We start from the raw sequence: 25,053 nt of genomic DNA on the forward strand, positions 1-25,053 counted from the left end.
GTTTCACAGAGCATATCTCATTACCAACAACATGACATCCTCTTGCGGTGGCTGATCATCAGCAAACCTCCAAGGACACTAGCGGTCTCTCACTGACAGGAGTCAGGACCAAAGGCACAATTCTCCCATCTCTACTAATTCTATAACATCAAGGTAAGCATTCCCCCCCTGTTATTATGTATTCATGTATGCTACATCATCAGGAAATATGCTTATACTGTACTGTAAATATAGGCTAATTTGTGTGTCACTGTTTTCTTTGGCTTCAGCATTAATATTTTAGAATGCATTATTGTTACCTAGGTGGCCCTGAAAACAGGCTAGGCTACTGTAGAAGGATACCAAACAACTCTCCCCTTTACCAACTCGCCCCCGCGAAAAGTGTTAATTTAGTTAATAGTTAATTTTGTATTTCCCTCCCTCTCCCTGCTGAAATCTAAAATTATCTTGTAGGCCTATACAGATTTATTTGATTGTATATTAGTCGATCAGCTGTACTTACTCTGTAAAAGCAAGAAAGAATAACATGAGACAGAGAGGTGACTGCTTTCTTTCAGTGCTGTGTAAACAATCCACTTAGTTTTATTAAACACATTTCTTCCATGTAGCCCATGTTTTGTAATATAATTGCATCATCATGCTAGTAGGCTATTATGTCCATGAATATACAGAGTGAACTCAACAATTGTAAATTAATATGATAATACCTTTTATATAATCACCAACATAAATTATGCTTGTTATTTACAGCTAGACACATCCTACTGGATATTGTTATTTACAGTACCTGTAGCCCTGTAGGGCTATAGCTTGGATAGAGTGAGAGAGTCTGTGCACCAACAGTAGGCCTATGTGGTTAAAGCTATTGCTGGGTGGAATTGGAACAATAGGCTAGTTGACAGCCAGGAGTTTTGAACTTTTGAGACCATGATATATAGTTACTTATCAGATATGGGTAAAGATGATGACCCAGAAGACATAATATGGTTCATAGAGTGAGGAGAAAAAGCAATCACAAGTTCACTTATTTAACATTATATGACATGCGGACTCACTCTGATGTAGTTGTTCATCACTCATCCCCTCTTAAAGGTGATCCACTGTATCATCATGTCCAAAATAGATTCCCCTCCAGCCTACGAGGAGGCTCTGCAGGCTCCCAAGTATGGGAACTACCCACCACAGTACGGACCACCGCCCGCCTATAGCCCTGACCCTGGCATGTACCCCGTCAGCCAGCAGCCTGGCTACCCAGGCCAGGCAGCCAACTATCCCCCGGGGGCTGGCCTGATGAGGGCAGGGCCTGGCTACCCTCCATCTGGGATGCCCACCGTCATACCGACTCTGTCTGCTGGAGTGCCCAATTCATTCTCAGGTTGTTGTGAGCCACAATAACACAGGATTTGAAACACAGACATCCAAATAACAACATTTTTCAATGGCTAAAGCGGAAGCCTATCTAAACCCCCTGCTTGTTCTACAGGAGACATGGATGATTTTCTGAGTGCCCAGTGGGAGAGCACATCTGTTCGACACGCCTTCATCAGAAAAGTAAGTAAGAGTGTTTGTACTTTTGACATTGTCATTCAAAGCAAGAAGTGCCAGGACTTATGTTGTTTTATTATTTCCTCTCTTTTAATCTATGGGCAGGTTTACTTGATTTTGACCGCTCAGCTTCTCGTCACGGTGTCAATTGTTGCTGTCTTTACATTTGTGTAAGTATAGTGTCTCAGACATATCCCTTATTAACTGTGTATAACATGGTTTGATGACAGATTTGTAAATAGTAAATCCTCAAGTGTTATGTAACTCTGAGAATGTACAAATACACCCTGTATTGATTGATTGATTGATTGATTTAAGTATTTATTAACAGTTTGCAGAATTACAGTACATTTCAAGCACAACTCAATACAAAAACTGTCAACTGTGGACGACACCATAAAGCATTACACTTATTTACAATAGGGTCCACCATTTTCAATTCATCAGAACATTTAGAGACGTACAAATATACATTTCTATATAGCCTGTAAGGGTCCATTTGGTCACATTTGCATTTGTATATTCCCAGAGTTACGAAATAAATTAAATGTGCATTTTAAGTGATATATTTTTTTGAGGGGCGCCAGCCCCTCCTATGCCCAGCTTTCCGGGTTTGTGTGAACACAAACATTGGCTTGTGATTGGCTGATTACCCCATAGCGATGATTTGATTGGCTGAGCAAACTAGCAAAGTACATATAGAAGATAAAAGTGAGGGCAGAACGACGCCAAAAGTGATTGGCCGGAATGACATTTGTGATGATTTGATTGGTTGAGCACGGAATGTGCTGTATGAACATATGCTGATAAGACTGCCCCTCACTTCACACAGGTGTGATTTTTTTGGTTTTGTTAAAAAGTTAAAGCTCGATAAATCACTGCATGCTATTATATGGGTTGGTGGTTCCCCATCTCTCCAGCTCTTTACCAAACAACATACATTTTCAGGTGGGTTACAAATATCACCCAATCAGGGAGAGAACCCCACAAAGATAACGTATCATGTTCCAGTTCCAAACCTTTTCTTCCCTAGCATTTCTTTAATCATCATTTCAAATTTCACTTGCTTATTATCCTGTATCCTGTATGAGAGATGGGGAGAAGAGACCCCTGTCACTCAATGTCAAATGATTTATGAGAATATAGCTGTTTAACACTTACCGTATTTGAATTTGAACACACACACACACACACACACACACACACACACACACACACACACACACACACACACACACACACACACACACACACACACACACACACACACACACACACACACACACACACACACACACACACACACACACACACACACACACACCACTTTTAATTTTGCTGTGCTGTGTACTTGTTCCATTGTGGTGCATTTTCTTTGTATGTTTCCAGTGGTGAAGTGAGAGTCTTTGTCATTGAAAACCCTGGCATCTATTGGGCATCATTGTGAGTATAGATAGGATGTGTCCTTTTTCAGATAAGGCTCTTATAATCAGATGTATTTGTGCTCATCCCATGACGGTATAATGAATGCTACCTTTCTATCCCCCTATAGTGTGGTTTATTTTATTGTTTACATCGTTCTCATCTGCTGCAAAGAGCCAAGGTAACCATGGCAACGCTCCCCACACTATAACTATAACCATTATGATTGATGACTCTTATGATTAAACAATACACATGATTTGTTCTTATTATTATTGATTAGATGTATTTATTAGATCCCCATTAGCTTGCTGCACATGACAGCAGCTACTCTTCCTGAGGTCTCACACATGTCTTCTTGGTTTATTAGGAGACGCTTTCCATGGAATCTGATCCTGCTGTCAATTTTTGTGAGTAATGTTCACTGTCATATATTTTTTGAGCACCCCTCCTATATTCAGCTATAGGCCTAGTGTAGATTTTTGTCCTAACACAAACATTAAATGCCATTGACAATGAATGGAGACATTTACGACACGTCATATTTGTCTGAGCAAATCGGCTATTTTGTGTTAACACAAACATTAAATGCCATTGACAATGAATGGAGAATTTACGTCATAATGTAGACAAGCAAATCAGCTATTTTCCCCTAACACAAACATTAAATGCCATTGACAATTAATAGAGAATTTACGTCATATGTGTCTGAGCAAATCAACATGTTACGTCATGATGATGTACGATGATAAGAGCGCCCCTCACTTGACCCAGAAGACACACAGGGGTGTGATTTCTTAAACACGTTCAACCCTATATCGAGCATGTCCTCATAGATAGAAATTTCTCCCAAATCTCCAGATATTTCCAAAGATGTCAAAAAAGTTCCCCCCCAAAATGTCAACCTGGTGTCCCTATTTTATATCTGTTTTAAAATAAACAAAATCAATATATATATATCAAATAAAAATAGCAGCTCTACAAGCTCACAACGCTTTGTGATGCCACGAGTTTGTAGGTGAGTTTATTTAACAAAATAGGGTTCAAACTGACTTTGCCAGTTAGTTTCACATATTTCATGCATTTACTGAATATAAGTAGCCTACTGCAGGTCATTTTTGTGTTGTTTTGTTTTAGTTCATAATGTATTAGTCCACTAGCTGCAGTCTTCATTCACCATCTCCTATTGTCTCTTGTAGACTCTTGCAATGTCTTACATGACCGGAACAATAGCAAGGTTTGTTCTAAATTGTGACTACAAAGAAACCATATTGATACTGATAATGACGTGGACACAGTTTTCTCATTTTCAACCTTATTCTGTGTTTTTTCACAGCTACTATGAAACAACAGCAGTGTTTCTTGCAATCGGAGTAACAGCAATAGTGTGTATAGCTGTGACGATCTTCTGCTTCCAAACCAAGGTACGGAGGATGTAAATTGTGTGTGTGGTGTGGCCTCTCTGAAACTTCAGTAGCCTGTGGCTGGTGAGAGGGCGTCTTTGTTCGCTGTGTAAAATAACTCCTTTGTCTCGGATTACAACGGGGTACAGTGGCCTTTAAATATTCATGGCTTGTTCAGGGTAAGATGTATGTTATGTGGATCCACCTTCTAAATCTGATGTAACTGGAAATGAATGTTACAGTGTTTCAGCGTATAATATCGAATCATGTTATTCATTGCAGTCTTCCTATTAAAAAAAAACGGTTGTTCTTCCCCGTCCATTTCCATTTCGTATGGCCTTGAGCCATTGAGCATGTTATTTGTGACCTACTCCACAGTGCCCTCTAATGACTACGCTTGTAATCACAGGTGGACTTTACCTCCTGCTCAGGCCTTATGTGCATTCTCTCCGTTCTGCTCCTGATCCTCGGCATCATCACGGCCGTCGTCCTCTCCTTCCAATATGTGAGGACACTTTGTTTTTAATTTTACAGTCAAATAATACTTAAAGGGGAAGTAAGTCATACTTATTTACACGCCATGGCTCTGCAGGAGACCACAGATTTAGTAACTAGGACCTGACCCCTTGGGGGTCATAGACGCCCTGTTGAAGACCCTGCTCTATAGCAATGGTTATGTTCAGAACATAGAGCTTAAACCCTGGTGTCCTTTTGTTGGGCACCATTTTTAAATAGCAGAAATAGCAGATCTGCAAGCATTGTGAGCTTACATACATACATCAGCTATTTTCACTATTATACTACAAAGTATGTATCGTTTTTAACATACTGTACTCCCTTTAAAATGCCCCTGCCCTCCCTTGATTGCTTTAAGGCAGGGGTCTTCAATGTTTTTCAGGCCAAGGACCCCTTAGAGGCACCCCCAACTTTATTGTATAACATTGTGTTTCTGATTAATCATTTTCATAGATAGCTTCATGGACTTGTTTGACAGCACTATCATCAGTGTTGGATTGATGTTAATTTGTATTTTCAGACATTTAACCACTTAAACCGTCAATACCTGATCTATCACTCTGTACTTAGTCTGCTCTTTATTTGAGGGGCAGAGCCATCTAATATAAGAGTTACGATATTGATGGGGCAGACACCGAGCGCTCGAGCGCTGTTCATGCAGCCTGAACTGAGACAAGCTGGAGTTGGAAATACATTGTTTTCAACAAGGGCGGCGCAAATAAGAGCTATTTTAAGCATGTGTGCAACATGACAACTGTTTTAAAGTATTGTACAGTGACAACTAAAGTCTCTTTAATGTTTATGTAATGTTGTACTATTACTAAAAAACAATCTAAAATAAAGGGATTTAAGATCATTAAAGCTGGGCTCTTGCCTGAGTCCAATGCATTTCTGCCTACTTCCGGTCCAGGCAGGACTTGTCCCAGATGGTTGTCCCCATTCTCAATAGAAGTCTATTTAGAAGAGCCGCCATTGGACTGGCTCCATGAAGTGAACACAGTTTGCGTAACTCTGTCTATAAGGCTCTGGCCCCCTCTGGCTTTATTGGATGATGATTGGCTGATCACCCCTTAGTGAAGACGCCAAAAGTGATTGGCCGAATGACATTTGTGATGATTCGATTGGCTGAGCACGGAATGTGATGTATGATGATAAGAGCGCCCCTCACTTCACACAAGTGTGATTTTTCCTTCTACACCAAACCTCTTAGCCAAAAATAGTGTGAGGCGCTGTGAGCTTGTAGTTTGGCTATAGTTCTTCTCAGAATAGCGATTCTGGGGATCAAGTGGTTAATGTTACAGAAAATGTCCTATCACACAAAGATTTGGCGACCCCCCTGTAGTGACTCTGAGAACCCCCTATTTCTCAGGGGTCTTCAACCCCTGTTGAAGACCCCGTATCAAAGCAGCCCTGTTGGGGAGTAAGCTATTTGATTTACCTTTACAGAGACTTCTTCTTATCTGCTTCTTATCTGTCACTCCACAGGTCCCCTGGCTTCACATGCTCTACGCTGCCATTGGAGCCATCATTTACACCCTGGTGAGTCACTTCACGGTTCCACACGAGACGCATGTGTTCAATTAGGAAGCAAGTGGAGAGCTGTCATGGTTCCTTCCTTTTGACCGATGTCAAATTGCATCGTATTCTATTTAGAATAAAATAAAAATATTTAAGGTGTTTTTTATTTTAGTTGTAGAGGGCAAGTATAATGTTTTAAGGCATATTTGTCTTATTAGCCAGGGATCCTTTTAAGGCAAGTTGCCCCTTGCCAATATGGCAGAAGGTTGACCTACGATCCCAGTGGCCAATGCAGCATCGGCTTATAGTATGTCTGCCTTTAACGGACCACTCCACATATTTTCAACCTACAGTACAGTATCCATCATATAATTGGTCCTCACTAATGCTCATTATAACATTCCGTCCTTCGTCTACTCGCTGTCTCATTGGTGGGCTGTACATTTTTCATAAACCAGCGACACCATCGGGAGCCAGGTTTGATCATTTCAAAACCCGTATTTTACCTTTTTAATAGGATGCAAGAACAATGGCTTTTATAGATGATGATGGTTCACTTCAAGGGAAAAGGCTTGCTTAACTCAGGTAGTCTTTTAAAGGTTCAGGCGTGTGCTGCTGGGTGCAGATTCAAAGAGAACATATAGATGTCAATCATCCGGTTTCTGAACTGTTCGCAACCCACAAATGAGACCCAGAGTGAACAGACCGAAAATGTGCCATCTTTATGTTCATTAGTGAGGACCAATTGAAGGTCCAAAACAGTGCTCCCTTTACTATATCAGATCAAACATTGTTTGAAGTGATTTTCTTTGGTTAATTTGTGTTAAATAGCCCTATATGATGATAGTACTCATTGCTATAGTGTCTCTCCAGCTCTTTATTAAACAGAAAATGCATTTTCTGGTTGGAATCAGGATAGATAGACGGGCTGCTGAGGCTGGTAGACGGGTTTCAAAGGCTGCTGGGGCTGGTAGACGGGCTTCCGACAAAATTGGAACTGGAACAGATTGGCTGAAACTTTGTTACCTACCTGAAAATGTATTTGAAGTTTATTAAGGAGCTCGAGACAGATCCCGCAAATCCATGTTGTCATTTCTTCTCTTCCCGTTATAGTTTTTATTGTACAACACCAAACTCCTCATTGGCAACCGTGAGTTGGCCATCAGTCCAGAAGAGTACATCTTCGGTGCCCTCTCCCATTACGTGACGAGTTGGTTTCTGAAATGTTCGCAGCCCACAAATGAGACCCAGAGTGAGCAGACCGAAAATGTGCCATCTTTATGTTCATTAGTGAGGACCAATTGAAGGTCGAAAACAGTGCTCCCTTTACTATATCAGATCAAACATTGTTTGAAGTGATTTTCTTTGGTTAATTTAAGTGTTAAATAGCCCTATATGATGATAGTACTCATTGCTATAGTGTCTCTCCAGCTCTTTATTAAACAGAAAATGCATTTTCTGGTTGGAATCAGGATAGACAGACGGGCTGCTGAGGCTGGTAGACAGGTTTCAAAGGCTGCTGGGGCTGGTAGACGGGCTTCAGACAAAATTGGAACTGGAACAGATTGGCTGAAACTTTGTTACCTACCTGAAAATGTATTTAAAGTTTATTAAGGAGCTCGAGACAGATCCCGCAAATCCATGTTGTCATTTCTTCTCTTCCCGTTATAGTTTTTAGCGTACAACACCCAACTCCTCATTGGGAACCGTGAGTTGGCCATCAGTCCAGAGGAGTACATCTTCGGTGCCCTCTCCCTTTACATCGACATTGTCCAGATCTTCCTGTTCATCTTGCAAATCAGCGGAGGCGCCACCGATTAAAGCAGTGGTTCTTCTCAACCTGTGGTGGGTCCCCACATGATCGTTTGGGGGGTCCCCAGATGACAGTAGTGTGACAATTTCAATACTAAGAAAAAGACCATAAGCCTACTGCGTCAAAAGTAATCAACAAACTGTACTATAAAACTGGTCAGGCCAAATTGTCAAATAATAGGTACATTTGAAAACAGACTATCTACAAGCTTACGCTGCCTTGCAATGCTTGTAGATCGGCTATTTTCACAATATTGATCTGTGGAACTTAGTCAAACGAAATGTTGTCAAACTATGATTACGTTGGGGGGTTCACGGCCCAGTGGTTGAGAACCACTGGATTAAGGAGTAAAAATTAGGCATTCAAGGCACAATTATTAGTCACACATCTCTTTAGGCCTTACATTGTGTTACTCAATGGAATGACTGGTACCAATTGGTCTCAAGCAAGACTCTTTAATCTGACTTTTTAAATCCATCTGGATTAAAGCATGCCTAAATTGTAATAATCTGTCAGTATTGAAAAATCTATATGCTATTTTCTCATGTGTCATTAACACTTTGATTGTTTTGTTCCTTTTTTCACCTAGTCATTAAAGGGTGAAGTGAGTTCAGTATTACCATGGATTTATTGGTTGTAAATGCCATTGTATGATTGAATCTTATCAAATCAATAATAAATTACCCCTTTATTCCGGGTAAAAGGCCTTCCGGTGGTAATTCATGTGTCATTGTAATATAGTCATCTGTTAATGATTAATGTTCGTGAACTCCTGCAGTCACGGTTAATCAACCAATTAGGAGGTGAGGTTAGAAAACACATCAGATGTAACATATTAAAGAGAAGGAGAAAAGGCATCGGAAAACGTGTGATTCAAGTCCGTTTTTATTGACTTTTAGCCCACCAATTAACTTAGAAAACATCTCTACTAATTATAATACCTGTGTATTAGCGTGAGACCACGAACAATATTTCTAACTCTGTAGTAGCAGTGCTTGGACGTTGTGTATCAAAGTTACGTCGTTTTAATCCCCATATAAAAGCGCTAAAACAATCAAAAGATTTATCGATCGGGAGATGGATTATTGTGTGTGTAAATCACTTGCCCCGTTTCTAAACATGGGCGTTACCACCTCTTCCTTTTTAACCACATAAACCCCAGCATCTGTATTGTGGGGAAAGCTTTGGCTGAAAATACCAGATCGACAAGGTCACAACTCGTCACGTTGCAACACGTTGTGAGCAGGCCGATCAGCTATTTTCCCCACAGTAACAGAACATTTAAAATACACTAGCATAGAGCCCTGAGGGACTCCGCTCAAACATGTGGGGTGTACGTGGTCAATGTCTTGTTATGGTGTCATACGACAAACCACCATAATTCGCCCTATTGTTTATGATTCCCTTATATTAATGTTTAATCATAGTGGCACTTCATAGGGTGGCGCTAACTCCAATACCTGCTCTTCAGGATTGTGGGTTTTAGAAAATTAGTGTCCTGACGCTAGTAGTCTGTGTGTCTGTGTGCCTGCCCAGTGATGGTCAGGGTCTCCGTTGGAGTCAGGTGGTCAGTGGAGGGGGGGTGCAGTAGGTAGGGGGCTTGTTCAAGGGGTCAGACGTTTGGGGTCACGTGGGAACATGGAGGTTTGGCGGACGTTGTGAAGGCCGAGGTACAACATGCAGACTCTCTCCAGGCCTGCAGGGGAGGAGAAGGTGTAAGGGTGTAAGAGGGTGTTATCAATCCAGTGGTACATTTTAGACATTTGGCTGATACTCTTGTACAATGTTCTTGTGAATGTGTACAGGGAAAATGTTTTTTTCTTTTTAGTACAGTGGTGTATATTTCTGCTACACAAGCAACAAAGAAAGAACAACAAAAGTGTCGTCCTACTAGGTGTACCCTCCAACATGCGTTGCATTCCTTACCAATTCCACCACCACCATGTGGGGGCGCTCCGTACCGGAAGGAATCAATGTACGCCTTGATCTTCTCCAAATCTGTGGAATTAAACAGAGAGAGGAAGTTCAAAATGCTATAACATAAGTGATTAATACACCATAATACCTCTATTCCACAGACACTGACCACTTTAGACATCTGATAACCAGCTGTGTTGTCAACCTTTCTTCTTGTACCACTACTAATTGCTATTGTACCCTTTGATTGTTTTGTTGAATAGTTTATTAGACATAAATGTAAAAACTGCAACAGAGTACAGTCACAACACTTAGTTCAAAAGGGATTGCACAAAAAAAAAGTACTTTGAGTGCTCACATCCTGGGTATGGACTGATTTAAAGAAAGTGACACAAATTCTTAAAAGATAACGACAGGCAAACAAGATATATTTTCAAATATAAAAAAATAATAATCTCATAACTAACTAGAAAAAGTGCCCTTCCGGGCACAGGTCTCCACCAGGAGGATAGGAGTGTGTGTGTGATGTTTGGCAAAATGTTTAGGAGGATGTTTTTATTTTTCTTCATTTTGTTGAGGAAATGCAGAGCAAGATCACTCATAGAATCTCTGAGGATAGAATTCTGGATGAGCAGGACATGTGCAGCATTTTGTACAAAAAGGGCCGCTCCTGAAAACTTTGGAAGGCAATCTTATTCTTAGCCAATCAGTGTACAATCTGAGAAATCCAACAGACTCGTCTTGATCACATGACTACAGAGATCATGTGTACCGATTGCCATTTCTTCTTACGCCTTTGATGGCAATTGGATGATTTGAGGCATTTTGTTCCAAAAATGTGTTTTGCAAAAATCAACCTGTTGGTGGCGCTATAACAGGCCAATGTGAAAAGGGTGGGATATATTCCTCAGCCTAGTAAGAAAATGTGTGAAAGATTTCACGTAAATTGCATGCTGCGTTCATGTTTTGAGGCAATTGTTCTCTTCTTGCAAACTGCAATCTTGCAAACTGTGAAAGCCAATTATAGCCAATTAGAATGGAATATGAAATATCAGACAGATCCGACTTGAGCACATGAACATAGAGATACTGTGTAACGATTAGTGAGATTTTTGGACAGAATCTGGAGGAGTAATATCAAAAAATGTGTTTTACAAAAGTCGGCCTCCTGGTGGCGCTATAAAAGGCAGATGCGGAAAATGCAGGTAAAAGGTTTGTCCTTGGCCTCTAGGGAGTGTGCATGCAATGTTTCACGCAGATCGGTGCAGTTTTAGGTAAAGCTGCCTCATGGTGGCGCTATAACAGGCCGTTCTGGAAAATGTGGGGCAGAGGTTCATCGTTGGCATCCAGGGAGTGTGTGTGCAAAGTTTGGCATCGACCGGGTTAACGGTGCCGGAGATTAGCTGGTAACAGACGGACGGAAGGACGGACGGACGGACGGACGGACACACACACACGGACACACACACGGACGGAGTGCAAAACATACTCTCTCCCCATGCCTTCGGCCTGGTGGAGACAATTAGTAACACTGGTTACTACCAAGTTACTTAAACAGTTCCGTCTGCTGAAGCCACCAATACAGTATCTCTATTTTATCTCTAGCCATCCTGTAAGAGCCATATGATTGCGACTTTGACACAGGCCTCCTAAAAGTTGTTTTTAGAAGACTTCCACGTACCAATCTGGTGGTGCATGGCTCTCTCAGTCAGCATCTGAGCATCGTGGACTCTCTGAGCTCCAGAAAGAATCTCTTCTCCCCTCATGAACATGTCGTATGAGTTGGAGTATTTCTGGAAAGAAAACACATTGCTAATGAGGTCGTGACAGGAAATGCAACTCAAAGTGCTTTACAGAGCTTTACAGAAAAAGTACACATCCTTTTTTTTATAGCAAAATAGCTCACGTGATGGAGACCAACTGTTTTTACCATTCATCATCGTACTAAGTAGGGCTTAAAGACCCAGTTCACACCTCCAAACATAAATCTTCAGAAATATGAATCTTTTATCAATAATTTCCATGTCAAGTATTTTTTCCTCACACAAATAATAAAATAAAATCCATGACTGTTTATAGTACCTTGAACTTGGCTCCATCTTTGCCCTACACAGTATTTGTTAACCCATTAAGCCTGGGAAAGCCTATACGTTGTTGTATAATAACTTGTTATACCTGTAAAACTGAGAAAGCATCTGTGTCATTTTAGATGTTGCTACTGTATGTATATAGCAACAGGTTTTTCTGGATTTAGAAGGCGTTTTCATCTATCTGAGCCCCTTTGACTTCTATTATAAAATCCAAGTTTAATATTTCAAAAAGTAAAAAAAAAAAAAAAAAAAAAACGAACATCCGAAAATCATTCCACCACAAAATGCAAAACATAAAAAGGGACTTACAGCGTTGTGGGGGTCAGGCATGGTGTAGAAAGGCCTCACAGCCAGAGGGTACTTGTCCAGCACATAGAAGTCGGTGTCATACTGACGGAACAGACAGAAATGTACGCAACATTAAAAGTCATGTCAAGTCAAGTGATGTCCCCCTCACTGCAAGTAAAGCAGCAATCTGTAACGTTTATGTCGTGCCCGGGATATGAACCCCTGCATGAGTCCCCTGCACAAGTGCCAACATTTCTACTGCTGTCAAACAGTAGTGATCCTGCAAGACCACAATATGTACTACATTACTCAATAGAAGAGCAGGGATACCACCTCCATCACCTACAGTTTGTGTTATTTATATTTATTAACATGCTCTACCATACAGATTGAAACAAATTTAGTTTTATTCACTTAAAGGGACATTTCACTGCTGGAAGAAACTCAAGTCATTAAATGTTAATAGTATTTGTAGTAGATAACAGCAGCACAATTTTAAATGTGCACACTATGGCCAGAAGAATAATTGTCTGTTTGACTAGGGTTTGACTGGATTGCTGAATTCCTACAATGCCCATAATGCTTTCGTGCACTTCCCTCATTGTGGAGAGGGGGAGGCTGCATGGAGGTGTGACTTTGTAGTCCAGGAAGGAAGTGAGACCACATTTTCATGACAGGTTTTTGGTCATGAACATGGCGCCATGACTAAGATATCTAAGAAAACATATAGCACACACACAAACCCCAGGAAAGTTTGTCTTGTGTCCTAAACATCATTACAATAAGCTCAGGTTGCAAAAGGGGTGAAGTGGCCCTTTAAAGAGTATGGATTGCAGCTTTGTTGGAGATGGTTAAAATGAAAGAACAATGGAACACATGATGAAACTTAATATTACTGTACCTTTTCCTTGACAAGGCGGCCAAGCAGCTTTTCATTGGGGGTGCTGTGGGGGAAAAAAAGACATGTCAAGTATTATTATTGAGGTGATCTGTTCCCTCAGCCAACCGATGCATCATTTATTCTCACATCAAGTTGCGGATGCGACGTGATGTGAGCTTATAGCGCGGCACCGGCATAGGACAAAGTATAAACCGGGCTTTAGGTCTGGTTCCTCACACAGATGCGCCAGTCAAAATTAGAGGTCATGAGGCTGGAGCACATGGATGATAGGAAAAGGTTTTAATAGCTGCAAATAAATGCATGTGTTAACTTACTACCATGTATACCGCAGTATATCTGAGGCCATAACATGCTCAAACTGACTGATGTACGGTTACAGAACCATATAGGATATAATGGCGATGTTGGATGGTACAAAACTGTTCAAAAATATATATAGTGAAAATATCGACAAGCTCACAATGCGTATCTCGACGCATTGGGAGCTTTTAGATCTGCTATTTTTACTCTTATAGTGTGACACTCTAGTCGCTCCCTAACATTTTCGTCTAGTTATTTGTTGACTAAATTGTCAATATATTTAGTCTTATGTAGTTTTACTCATCATAGCTTAGTTTCTTATTACGTTTTGGTCTGTGAAAAAAGTAGTAGTCGACAAACATTTTTCGTCATAGTTTTAGTCAACGAAATCAACACCTCAGACCTTCAGTAAAAGTAAAAATACAAGAAATATTACATAGTCATATTTGTCAAGTGAAACAAATGCCGTCTCCGTTGTTTTACATTTTACATGATAAAATATTAGTGTCAATTCTAGCAATGATAATCAGAAAAGACCTCCGAACATCGGGTGTTTTGTCAAAACCATGGAGAGCTCTGTAGTGTAGATTTAGAGTTATTCAGCTTTTCAGTCAGCCTGTATACAAGAAGTGAACACGGCCAAGGATCGCTGAAGAAGGAAAGGCCAAGCAAAAAAATCCCATTTGATATCAATAATAAAGCTTATATGGCGGAGCATTCCATCAGAAGCAGTTGACGGTTGGATTTGAATTGGCGGAACGTTCCGTCAGTTTTTGTGTTAAAACGGGCCTGTTGTATGTCAAAAAAATCAAGTAGTTCTTCCACCACTGACCTCAGGTCTTCCTCGTCTCCCATGTCCACGCCGGCCTTGCGGAGCATGGCCACACCCTCCATATACTCCAGCCTCAGGGTGGGCTCCAGGAACTTAAAGGGCTCGCTGGGAAACTGCTTGTTTACTGTCTGGATCTCTGTCTGGAAGCTGACACAGAAAAACACACACACATCCCCCCCAGATCATCACACACTGTAGGATACCTCACTGTGTTACACTGGCTCGCCGTGGGCCTTTTTTGTTGTTGCATCAGACACTTTGTAAATAAATTCCCCTCTTTTTGCAGAGAGTAGCTTCGTCTGCATTTTTGTCAGCATTCTTTCCATCACTTGCTTGTCCTACATTCATTGTGCCAAGAGCAAAAACATGTTTTCTTTTCTCCGTGCTACACTATGTCAGTCCACATGAGGGCAGGAAAGACCTGCATAGCATTTCATAGCTGCCTCCCTTTGGTGACAGGCTGTTGTCGGGAGAGAGCATTGAGCGATTTGACAATATGACAAGGATATTCCCCAACATTAAAACTTGCTTCCACAGCTGAATGAGCTGTTGTAAAATAACAACACTTGGAGTTCGCCAGACATCTGCTAAGACTGTACAAACTGTGTGTACAGCTTGTCAAAAAAAATCATCTCTTCGACAAAAGCTGAGCCTACTGTGCTGAGCCTGGCATGTCATTTGCAGCCATTGTTTTAGTGTGATCGCAATGTGTCTGCTCATTAAATTTGACGAGTACAAAACGGCCTTTTCAATTAGAAAAGTACAAATTTGTGAGCCAAGGATGACAGTACAGGCTGGCATGCTTCGCACAATAATATAACACAATGGGTACCACCAATTACCAAACTAATATAATATAACACAATGGGTACCACCAATTACCAAACTAATATAATATAACACAATGGGTACCACCAATTACCAAACTAATATAATATAACACAATGGGTACCACCAATTACCAAACTAATATCAATGTGTCCTATTAAGAGTTTGAGCTTTGAAATGGTTTTCTTCAGGAGCGTCATATGGGGTCTCTCGGCGGATGGCACTAATGTTCACATAGAACCTAAGCAATTCAGGTCTTATGCATATTTTCCCCAACTATGGATTTTCTTTTCAGATCAACGCCGAGTGCAAATCCATGCCTCTCCATCTACATGCGAGTCCTGCACGGGTCCAATTTTCGAAATCCGCACCCTCCCCGCCCGTCAATCATTAGTTCCGCAACCCGCGATTTATATAAAACTCGAAACCAGATCCGTCCCGCCCGTCAACAAATGGACCCGTTACCAGTTCGTATCACAGGCACCGATAGCTATCTTTGACTTTATCCAACACTGCATGTGGTGGTGGGTGACGGCGGTGGTGCGTTGCACACGGAACGGAAGTCATGTAGTTGACTGAGGCTACTGCTGCTCATTATCACAACATAGTTATATCATCATTTCGACCTAAATGGCGTAATATATCAACAAGGATGGATGATAAAAAAAAGATTAGCCTGATGACAGTCTTGATCCAAATAGCCTTGGAGATGGTCATCACTGTGCACGGTGCAGGACTGGGGTGCAGGACTCTGGGGTTTGTAGGACTAGTAGCATGCCAAAGTTTTTGCTATTGCCATTGAGAATGCATTGGGCGTTTAAGTTAAATAACTCAGAAACTACAAATCATTTCAAAGTAAAAAGTTCCAGCATGTGTCTCCACAGTAAGCTGAATTATAAAAAGTGTGAATGGAGTTTCTAGGTGAAAGTGCTTTTTTGACGTGCCAATATCTGCCATTGAGCCCCATTGTGAATTTCTCAAATTTGAAAGCACTATATTTCTAAAACTATGAAACATTTCAAAGATTTATTTTCAGGCAAACATGTCCACCGTAAGATGAACCTAAATAGGTTTGAATGGGGTCTCTAGGTGTAAGTATGTAGGACTAGTAGCATGGCAACGTTTGTGCTATTGCCATTGAGAATGCATTGGGCGTTTAAGTTAAATACGGGGGGGACATATTTTGACAGCAGAAACTGCCTGTCATAATTTCTCCCCCCTCCCTATTCCAAAGCCCCCCCAGGTACATTATATATTTAAACTATTTTCAGCAATGGTACACTTATTTTTTCAGTGGGTAGATCTTGTTGAGCTGGTCATTTTGAAAGTAGATCTCACGTCATAAATGTGTGGGCACCCCTGATATACAGTATATTGTCTGTCGAGTGGAAACCTCATATGTCCAAAACGGTAATTTTTTAGGATTCAAATTCAAAAGCATCAAATCTACAAGCGTGTTGTTTTTGTGTGAAGCTGTAGTGTGATCAAGTAGGGCTTTAATTGTGTGTGACACAAAAATGACATCTTATTTTAGTCCACCCTCAAATCTTTTCCTGAAATGACATCTGCTTTTGTTTTTCTTACTTGTCTCGGAGGCCTTTGAAGATCTGCACCATGGTGTCAGTGATAGAGTCGATGACCTCGTGGTAGTGGTAGTTGAAGGCTAGCTCGATATCCAGACCCACGAACTCTGTCAGGTGACGGTGGGTGTTGGAATCCTCCGCTCGGAACACTGGAACAACCAACGGATGGGATTTCACATCACAGAGTTCTCAAGGGGGCCATAACACGCCTGCATAATCAGGTCTTTCTAGTCTATGGCAGTGGTTTTCCGAACTCTTCTGGATCAGAGCCCACTTGAAAATTGCACGTGTGCATGTTCAGAACATATTTATTTTAACGATCAATCAATTGATTGTGTTCCAGCTTGGATCAATGGAATACTTTATGTTCCTATTCAACAGTATCCCAATGAAATCTAATTTAACCATTTTAAATCAATGTTACATTATGATAAAAAAAATCTTAAGAGGGCTTTTTCTCCCCAATTTAGTCGTTATGCCAACTAATTCCTCCCCACACACATTTGTGTGATGTCACTGCTGTTTTATCCAACCGACTCACCCGACTGGGAGGATGTGGAGCGAGTGCTGTCGCCTAGGTTTTTTCAGACGGTATACCATCATTATTCCCTGCACGACATGCACAAGTATAGGCTATACGCTCAATGGACAAAATGATTAGCAGCCGGTATGTGCTTTTTCCCCCCAAAACTTCGGCACAGCTATACTAGCGTATGCTGTGATAGGGCGTGTGAGGCGGGAATGGCTTTATTTTTTGTACACTACACCATTTGACCACAATAGATGGAAATGACATACTAGCATATGCTTTATATGCTTTTTTGCCTAAACTTATTTGCCATATTTTACAATTTTGAAAATAATATATTTCAAATAGCCGATTTACAAGGTCACAACGTGTCGATGTAGATCGGCTAGTTGAACTACTTTAAAATGTTATTCAAGATAGTAAAATATGGCAAAGAAGTTTAGGGATAAAGGGTAAGGCGCGCCCCAGATAGGGCCATTTGAGCATTTGTCCTAGCCGCCTGGCTTCCCTCCCCCGGACAAGCCCATCAGAGGGCCCTCAGCCCACTGCTCTTTGGTGTTTGGGTACTTGGTGCACTGTTGGTGGTCATGGAGATGAGCGCGGTGATAAAAAGTGCTGACAAGTCACCAGCTCATGCGAGGGGGAGAAGTTGTGCTTGGACGGACTGGCACAATGTATTGGCTAATAGATGGAAACGACTGATTGCTTAATACTGAGATAACGTTGCTGTCGGACAGAACCTCTTATCTCCTTATTCTAACTTTGTGTGTTTTTTTTGGTAAATGAATGCCCTAATTGATCATACTACATCATCACACAAAAGCATCACAAGTAGCAGATCCACAAGCTTGTTTAAGCTTGTAGATCTGCTACTTTTGCTATTTTTGAATTAGAATCCTGAAAAGTGAAAGTTTGACATATGAGGTTCCCACCAGACAGAGGGATGAACACGCAGATTAGAAACCAACGGACCAACATGCTGAAACAACGGTTGGACATGCGGTCGAACATGCACTGCTCCCATGCTTGTGGGTTAGGGTTATGTTAGGGTTTGAGGTAGGTTGTCGACTTGTCGGTCTAATGACAGTTGGACCAATAGTATGTCTAAACTAAAGCCTGTGGCACAGGCTTTAGTTTAGACATACTATTGGTCCGACTGGGCTCTATGCACACACGCCATTTTGGAAAGAACTTGGGCCCCCTTCCCTACTTCCTTCACAGGTGTTAACGCTGATACTAATGAAGGCTCTGTTCCATTCTGGTCAAACAGAGTCAGGGTGCTGCTACTGTGCGTGTTGGCTCACTGGAAACACTCCGCTACCCCTGTGGGTCTCAAATTGTCTTTGAGTGGGTTCCAAATGGCCCTGTATGGATGTGTAACTCTGAGAGTGTACAAATGGAACCAAATGGACCAGTAATAATACCCAAAAAAAAGTAGTATTTGTGTTTTGAAATTATAAATTTTGAGAACCACTGCACACTGGTGCACACTAAATGGAACAGAGCCATAATTAGTATCATCAATAACACCTGTGAAGGAAGTAGGGAAGCGGCCCGGAAGTAGGAAGTTATTCTGTGTGCATATAGAGCGTCGCAGTCCCACCCTCTTGTGAGACCCGGAAAATAAATCCCTGTTCATTTTCCTCATAGACTTTTCAGAAAGTCTATGACTTTTCTTTATTTAAAGACGTTTACGCCGCGGACAAAGCCAACTCTTGTCGTGACAAATGACAATAAACACAATGTTTTGGGCCAAACAAAGAATTAGAAAGTAGAAAAAAACGGCAGGTTACAACACTTTTTTTGTTGTTTTTCTTCTTTGTAATTATTTGTTTGGTCCAAAATATTGTGTTTGTTGTCATGATTTGTCACGACTTGAGCTGGCTTCGCACGACGCTTAAAAGGTCTTTAAATAAATACTTTATGAAATGTCTATGGGAAAAATGCATTGGGAATCATTTCCTGGGCCTGGCGTCGTCATGAAAGGGGGCGGGACTGCGACGCTCTATAGCCCATTGGCCCCTGGGGGACTTTTCTAGGTGTGGAGGAGTGTAACAGGAGGTGTGGAGTAGTGTAACAGGAGGTGTGGAGGAGTGTAATGGGAGGTGTGGAGGAGTGTAATGGGAGGTGTGGATGGGGGAGTGTACTGGCAGGTGTCAATTTGTATACCTGGTCCCACGCAGAAGACCTTGTCGAAGTCACCGCAGATGCACATCTGCTTGTAGAGCTGGGGTGACTGGGCCAGGTAGGCACTGGTTTTGAAGTAGGACACAGTGAACACGTTGGCCCCGCCTTCACTGGCAGCTGGAGGTGGACATCAAAGAAGGTAGGGCAACAGATAAGTTCACGCACACCACACAATATCCCTTCAAACATGCTACAGAATATCTAGACCAGTGGTTCTCAAAACTATGTTTGGGAGTCCACGGTCAAATGTATTTTTGGCCGTGGACCCCCATCTGAAAGGATTTTGTGCTAAGGACCCCCATACATGTTTTGTTTAAAAAATACTTTTTTTTTAAATGCGTTTTTTTTTCTTTTCTTCAAATAGCATGTATATTAGGGTTAAATGGTTAAACTTATTTTGAACCACTGATCTAGGCAACAATATCAGTTACATTCTTTATATAATTACAGGGAAATCACTTAAAATGAGAAAGGGTTTGATAAGGTGACTGCACAGGCAGCAGAATGGATCTGTTCAAACTGCAGAGCAATGACATGATGAGTGGAGGAACGTTTCGTGTCGATTTGTTAATATATAAGAAATAAACAATAATGAATGTTAAAATAAAATAAAACTTGCTTCTGGATAAGTCAATAATCCTACATGAGCAAGATTAGTCAGTTACTGAGAGTTTTAAATTATGGTTTCGATACATTATCGGTTAGGGTTAGGCCCAGACCTAGTCAGTGCCCCCCATAAAACCAGTACAGTATTATGAACTCATATAGTATAGGACTTTTCAAGTTTCAGTGTTGTTATGACATTATGTTATGTTATGCCATTCTGGAGGGTGGGGTCGGTTTCATGCTAGTGTACTGAAAAACATGCCACAGGGTGGAGCAGGAAGTCAGTTATGCGGTTTTTACAACTACCACCGAGTGAACTGAAAAAAGCGCCAGATTTGAATTGAGTGCCACGTTGACTCGAGCAGTCATTGGGCGCCAAAGGAAGAAGGGGGAAGTGAAAGTGTCATTTGTTTATGCCACACTTCTGACTCAAACCTGGTAGGCGTGTGGGTGTCTGTGGTCTGCAGAAGAGCGGCATGAGACCGCTGCTGCGGTTCACTTAATATAACAACAAACTGCAATCCTTAAGTAGAGAATTTAAACTAAAATACATCCCCAGACCCTGGAACAAAAAGATGAAAAGACTGAGATTAAAACCGGGTGCCTTTCACTGGTGCAAAAGTTCGGTTTTTCAAACAAAATACTGCCAACCGTAATACAGACAGAGCTTTCTACCATCAACCAATACTTACTTAATACTCTAGTTTAAATGTAAAAATAATATTTGTTATATATTATGTTTAGACTGATGATAGGTTCTTGGTAATTCTGTACCGTGCATGTCTGTACTGTACCGTGCATGTTTATGCATGTACTGTGTAGTGTGTGTGAATGTGTCTTACTGTACTTGGTGCTCATAACGAGTGTACTGTGTAATGAGCATACGTATGCGTGAAGATGTGAAGAACGTGACGCTTGGGAGATGAAACTTAAGGACGCGTTGTGAGCTTGTAAATATCGTCTGTCGGGTGGAAACCTCGTACGTCCAAATTTGTTCGTTTTCAGGATTCAAATTAAAAAATAACAGAAGTAGCTGTCTAAATACTTCCTTAATGTCAATGAAGTCCACACCCACAACACCAGAGGGAGTTCAACAAACCATTTGTAACCCAGATTCAGCTCAAACAAGGGACTAAAGGGTAGATCTCACAAAAAACATGCAGTAATCCTGGTCTCTAAACTGCCTCCCCCTGGCCAGCCGGGGCGCCTGATGGCGGGGAAAGGAACGGCTATGTCCGGCCAGGGAAACTCCCCCCTGTCCCCGCCAGGTGAAATGAAGCAGCTTGGACTCCTCATGCATAGAAGGAAGCACAAGGTCTGTCCGCTGCCCCCCCAGGTTGTGTAGTGCCCACTGCCCAGGATTACATTATATAATTGACAATGGGTGAAAAAATTGGTTGCAAAATTGTGGGATAAAAATTATTAAAAAATAAAAAAAATAAAGTCTGAGTTCATTCAATTAAATTCACGAAAAAACACAAAAAGTTAGAATATGGAGATAAGAGGTTTCTGCCTGATGACAGCAACAATATGCTATTTTGGATGCGTGACATCTGGCGCACAACTAAGGCTTAAATTAGCCATGAGTGGTGCTTGTTTGTACCCGAGATGATTTTGGGGGTCTGGATCTCCACAAAGCCCTTCTTATAGAGGGTGTCTCTGAAGAGCTGGCACACTCCTGACTGCAGGCGGAACACGGCCTGGCTGGTTGTCGTCTGTGGGCGGTGGACACAAAACACAAACAAACAAACAAACAAACACGCACACATTAACACGGCCGCACACAGAGTTAACACTCGTACTTGCGTGATTCACCCTGGTTTATAAAGTGATCGTAAATAAAGTTTGCGAAGGCAACGCTCAACATTTTCTGTTTGTGCATGTCTGCTCAGCAAAGAGCAAGCATCACTCAGTCAATGTGTTGTCAGCGGTGGCGTGGGTGGGATGAGTTCAAACTCAGAAAAAAGGCCTGAGGACATATAACCATACAATTAGAAATGAACAACCTGACATCATGTGGGAGCAGTAAAAAGTAAACTACACAGGGGGGACTATAACAACGTTAGACTGTATAGTGTGTCACTATATAGGTGTGTGAGCAGCTCCCTTAATCGATTGACTCATTTCACTGGGTTTTTCCTCAGGAAACTGTCTCTATTGGCTTTCAACTCTGGCAATTATTCATCCCCCGTAAACCAAAGCGGTCTAGCAGGCCACTGCCCCCCTTTCAATACAACGGGACCTAAAAAAGAACCTGCTTTAATTGAAAGGCTTCGTATTTCTCTTTCCAGTGATTGTCCAAAGTCCCGAATGGGCGTCGTCCCAACTTCTCCCATTGTGAGAGAGGAAAAGTGATAATGACTGAATACTGGCAACCTCATCAATCTACAGACAATGCCGCGGGCTCCGCCGTCTAGTCGAGATTACCTTCAGCTAATTTTCAACCTGAATCTTGTTAAATGTGTAAAAATAAATTGACCTTTTCTCAATTGTTTTGAAGGGAAGGGGAGAAAAAAAACATAATCTAGATTCTATACAATCACCTCAACTGCTATATTTTGACAACTGCCAACATCTGGGCCTCACAGTGTGAGGTGTTTTGAACTTGTAGATCTCCTATTTTTGGCTAGTAATCATAATATCATATCATCATAATAGATAGAGATGCTAGGCTTCAAGTAGTTCATGAAAAAAAAGAATCCTATCACACAGAACTTTGGTAGTAACTCTGAGGACCCCGTCCCGGGCCAGCATTTGAAGACCCCTGGCTTAAAACGGACAACTACTGTACCACTGTGAGAACCACTGCTGTACATCACAAGGTAACACATTACAACATGACTCACAAGCTCTGAAAAGACCGTTGACAGATTCAGAGGTTACATAACGAGAAAGCCCTTCCTGTTTATTACAGTTTGGTGTGAAGGTGGCATTATATCATTAGTGGGTAGTACTGTCCCCACTTCTCCTTTTGACAGCGTGTCCCCATGGTGAGGGCAGGGAACATCACTGACTGTGTGACTTGCATCACAGTTTCGATTGGTTGGATGGTGGCTTGAGGTTTTTTTTGGTAACTGCCACAGTATGGTTTCACACTTCCAACTGAAGTTTCCAACACCTAAATCCTAATAGTTTTCTGAGAAGCGTATCTCGCCTGTCAGGTGGAAACCTCATAGGTTCAAAACTTTTACTTCTCAGGATTCAAATAAAAAGATAGTAAAAGTACTGTAGCAGATCTACAAGCTCTAACATAGGCTGATAACATAGGCATTAATTTGCGAAAAGTCGAAAACAAATTTATAGATATGGAGATGAAGTGCTTTTTGCCCGACAGCAACAATATATAGCTTATACATAGCAAAATCTGAACATGACAGATGCTTTCCCAGATTGAATGGGTTAAACTAAAAGGCAGTGAAGTTAGAGGGGGGTAGAGTGTATAAGAACAAGCCATTCATTACTGAAGGTCTTTTATGACTCCCTGTTAGGGTAGACGCCGGCCTGCCTGCCTGCCCGGCCGCCCGTCTCGTCTGCCTGCCTGTGTGAGAACAACTTTACAGCTTCGCTGAGCTCTGAGGTACAGAGAGAGCTGATAACAGGCCCAAGTCCAAGAGCTCAAAGGGCAAAGTGTTGTAGAAACAGGTGTTTTGGGGCTTTGACAGTGAGCTAGCCAGCTCTGCCGAGCGCCTGCTGCTTCCCGTCATCCGTGTGACCAACTAACGTGGTTCACACCAGTGAGACCCTCGGTTAGGCTGAAAGTTCACCACCTCAGTGGTGTCAAGGACCCCCAAATGTAGTGTATTGGACCCACATCTGATAAAGGTTTTGTGCCAGGGACCCTCATAAGATTGGTGTTAAAAAGATTATTCAACATTATTCCCAACATTTCGACAGGTTTTGAAAATTTAAAAAAAAACAGCTGTAGTGTGCTGTAGTGTGGCACGAAGTGACGTGTTGTGAGCTTGTACATCTGCCATTTTTGAATAGCCAGCAGAATAGTTTCATTACCGTAAGCAAGGAAATGCATATTCTTTGCATATTCTAGTAATCATTGCTATAGATCAGGGGTGACCAAAAGGTAGATTGTGATCTACCAGTAGATCACAAAGGCTGTGCAGGTAGACCACATGACATGCCCCTGGCATAAATAATTTAAATTAAAAAAAAATTAAGGTGACTTGATTGATTTACATCAAAAGGGGCCTGCCTCAAACCCACAATGCAATACTTTGTTTTCGACAAAAATGACGAATGCCATGTGCTGAAATTGAAAGTGTACACCTGACCACCACCACAAAATCTGGATCGTTAGTTTAACCGCAGCAGCCTTGCATCTTTATAGTCTTAAAAATAGGGGAACATTCGGCAAAAAACATCATTAATCTACCTATTTTCACTATTATGCATGGTTTAAGTGGTTAATGGAAGCCAGTCATCCAAAATGGAAGAACAAGAAACCGGCATTGAAGGGAATGAAGTGCAACTATGCAAATATTAATATTCCATTACATGGGTGTTGTGTTGTCTGCACCATTCAGAATAACACAGCATTCCAGACTTGCAAACCGTACGTTATTCAAATCTTTATTCAAAGTGAGTGGCATATTCAAAGAGGGTGCATAATGCATGCATGCACACACTCACGCACACACACTGTCTATAACTTATCTAACCTAAGCCCTAATGGATAGATGTCTAATGTTAAACCTAACCCCAAGCATAAAAACTTGGGGACACCAATTTTTGTGTTCATATTTGACATTTGGCACTCAGGC

The 25,053-nt window shown here is 41.4% G+C and overlaps 2 protein-coding genes across 2 annotated transcripts in view; one reads left to right on the forward strand and one right to left on the reverse strand.

Moving 5' to 3' along the window:
• Positions 1–1,110: 1,110 nt before the first annotated feature.
• LOC306934931 (protein lifeguard 3-like) lies at positions 1,111–8,225 on the forward strand (the record flags this gene model as incomplete). Its single annotated transcript, XM_079517754.1, has 11 exons — positions 1,111–1,375; positions 1,484–1,551; positions 1,651–1,715; positions 2,905–2,988; positions 3,098–3,148; positions 3,338–3,377; positions 4,167–4,204; positions 4,304–4,391; positions 4,780–4,875; positions 6,372–6,425; positions 8,076–8,225. 11 exons carry the CDS (start codon positions 1,111–1,113, stop codon positions 8,223–8,225), a joined length of 999 nt encoding a protein of 332 aa, XP_079373880.1.
• Positions 8,226–9,084: 859 nt separating this feature from the next.
• The window catches only part of dars1 (aspartyl-tRNA synthetase 1), a 45,201-nt gene continuing 29,232 nt past the window's right edge, over positions 9,085–25,053 (reverse strand). Inside the window, exons 10-18 of the mRNA XM_079518013.1 lie at positions 21,882–21,993; positions 19,655–19,789; positions 16,958–17,105; positions 14,546–14,692; positions 13,414–13,456; positions 12,534–12,614; positions 11,816–11,927; positions 10,144–10,215; positions 9,085–9,913 (exon numbers count right to left, since the gene is read on the reverse strand). Coding sequence (XP_079374139.1) covers positions 9,822–9,913; positions 10,144–10,215; positions 11,816–11,927; positions 12,534–12,614; positions 13,414–13,456; positions 14,546–14,692; positions 16,958–17,105; positions 19,655–19,789; positions 21,882–21,993 — 942 coding nt within the window. The 3' untranslated portion in view covers positions 9,085–9,821. The remainder of the gene's footprint in view (positions 9,914–10,143; positions 10,216–11,815; positions 11,928–12,533; positions 12,615–13,413; positions 13,457–14,545; positions 14,693–16,957; positions 17,106–19,654; positions 19,790–21,881; positions 21,994–25,053) is intronic.

This window comes from Electrona antarctica, assembly GCF_951216825.1.
Source record: "Electrona antarctica genome assembly, chromosome: 13".
Lineage (NCBI taxonomy): Eukaryota > Metazoa > Chordata > Actinopteri > Myctophiformes > Myctophidae > Electrona > Electrona antarctica.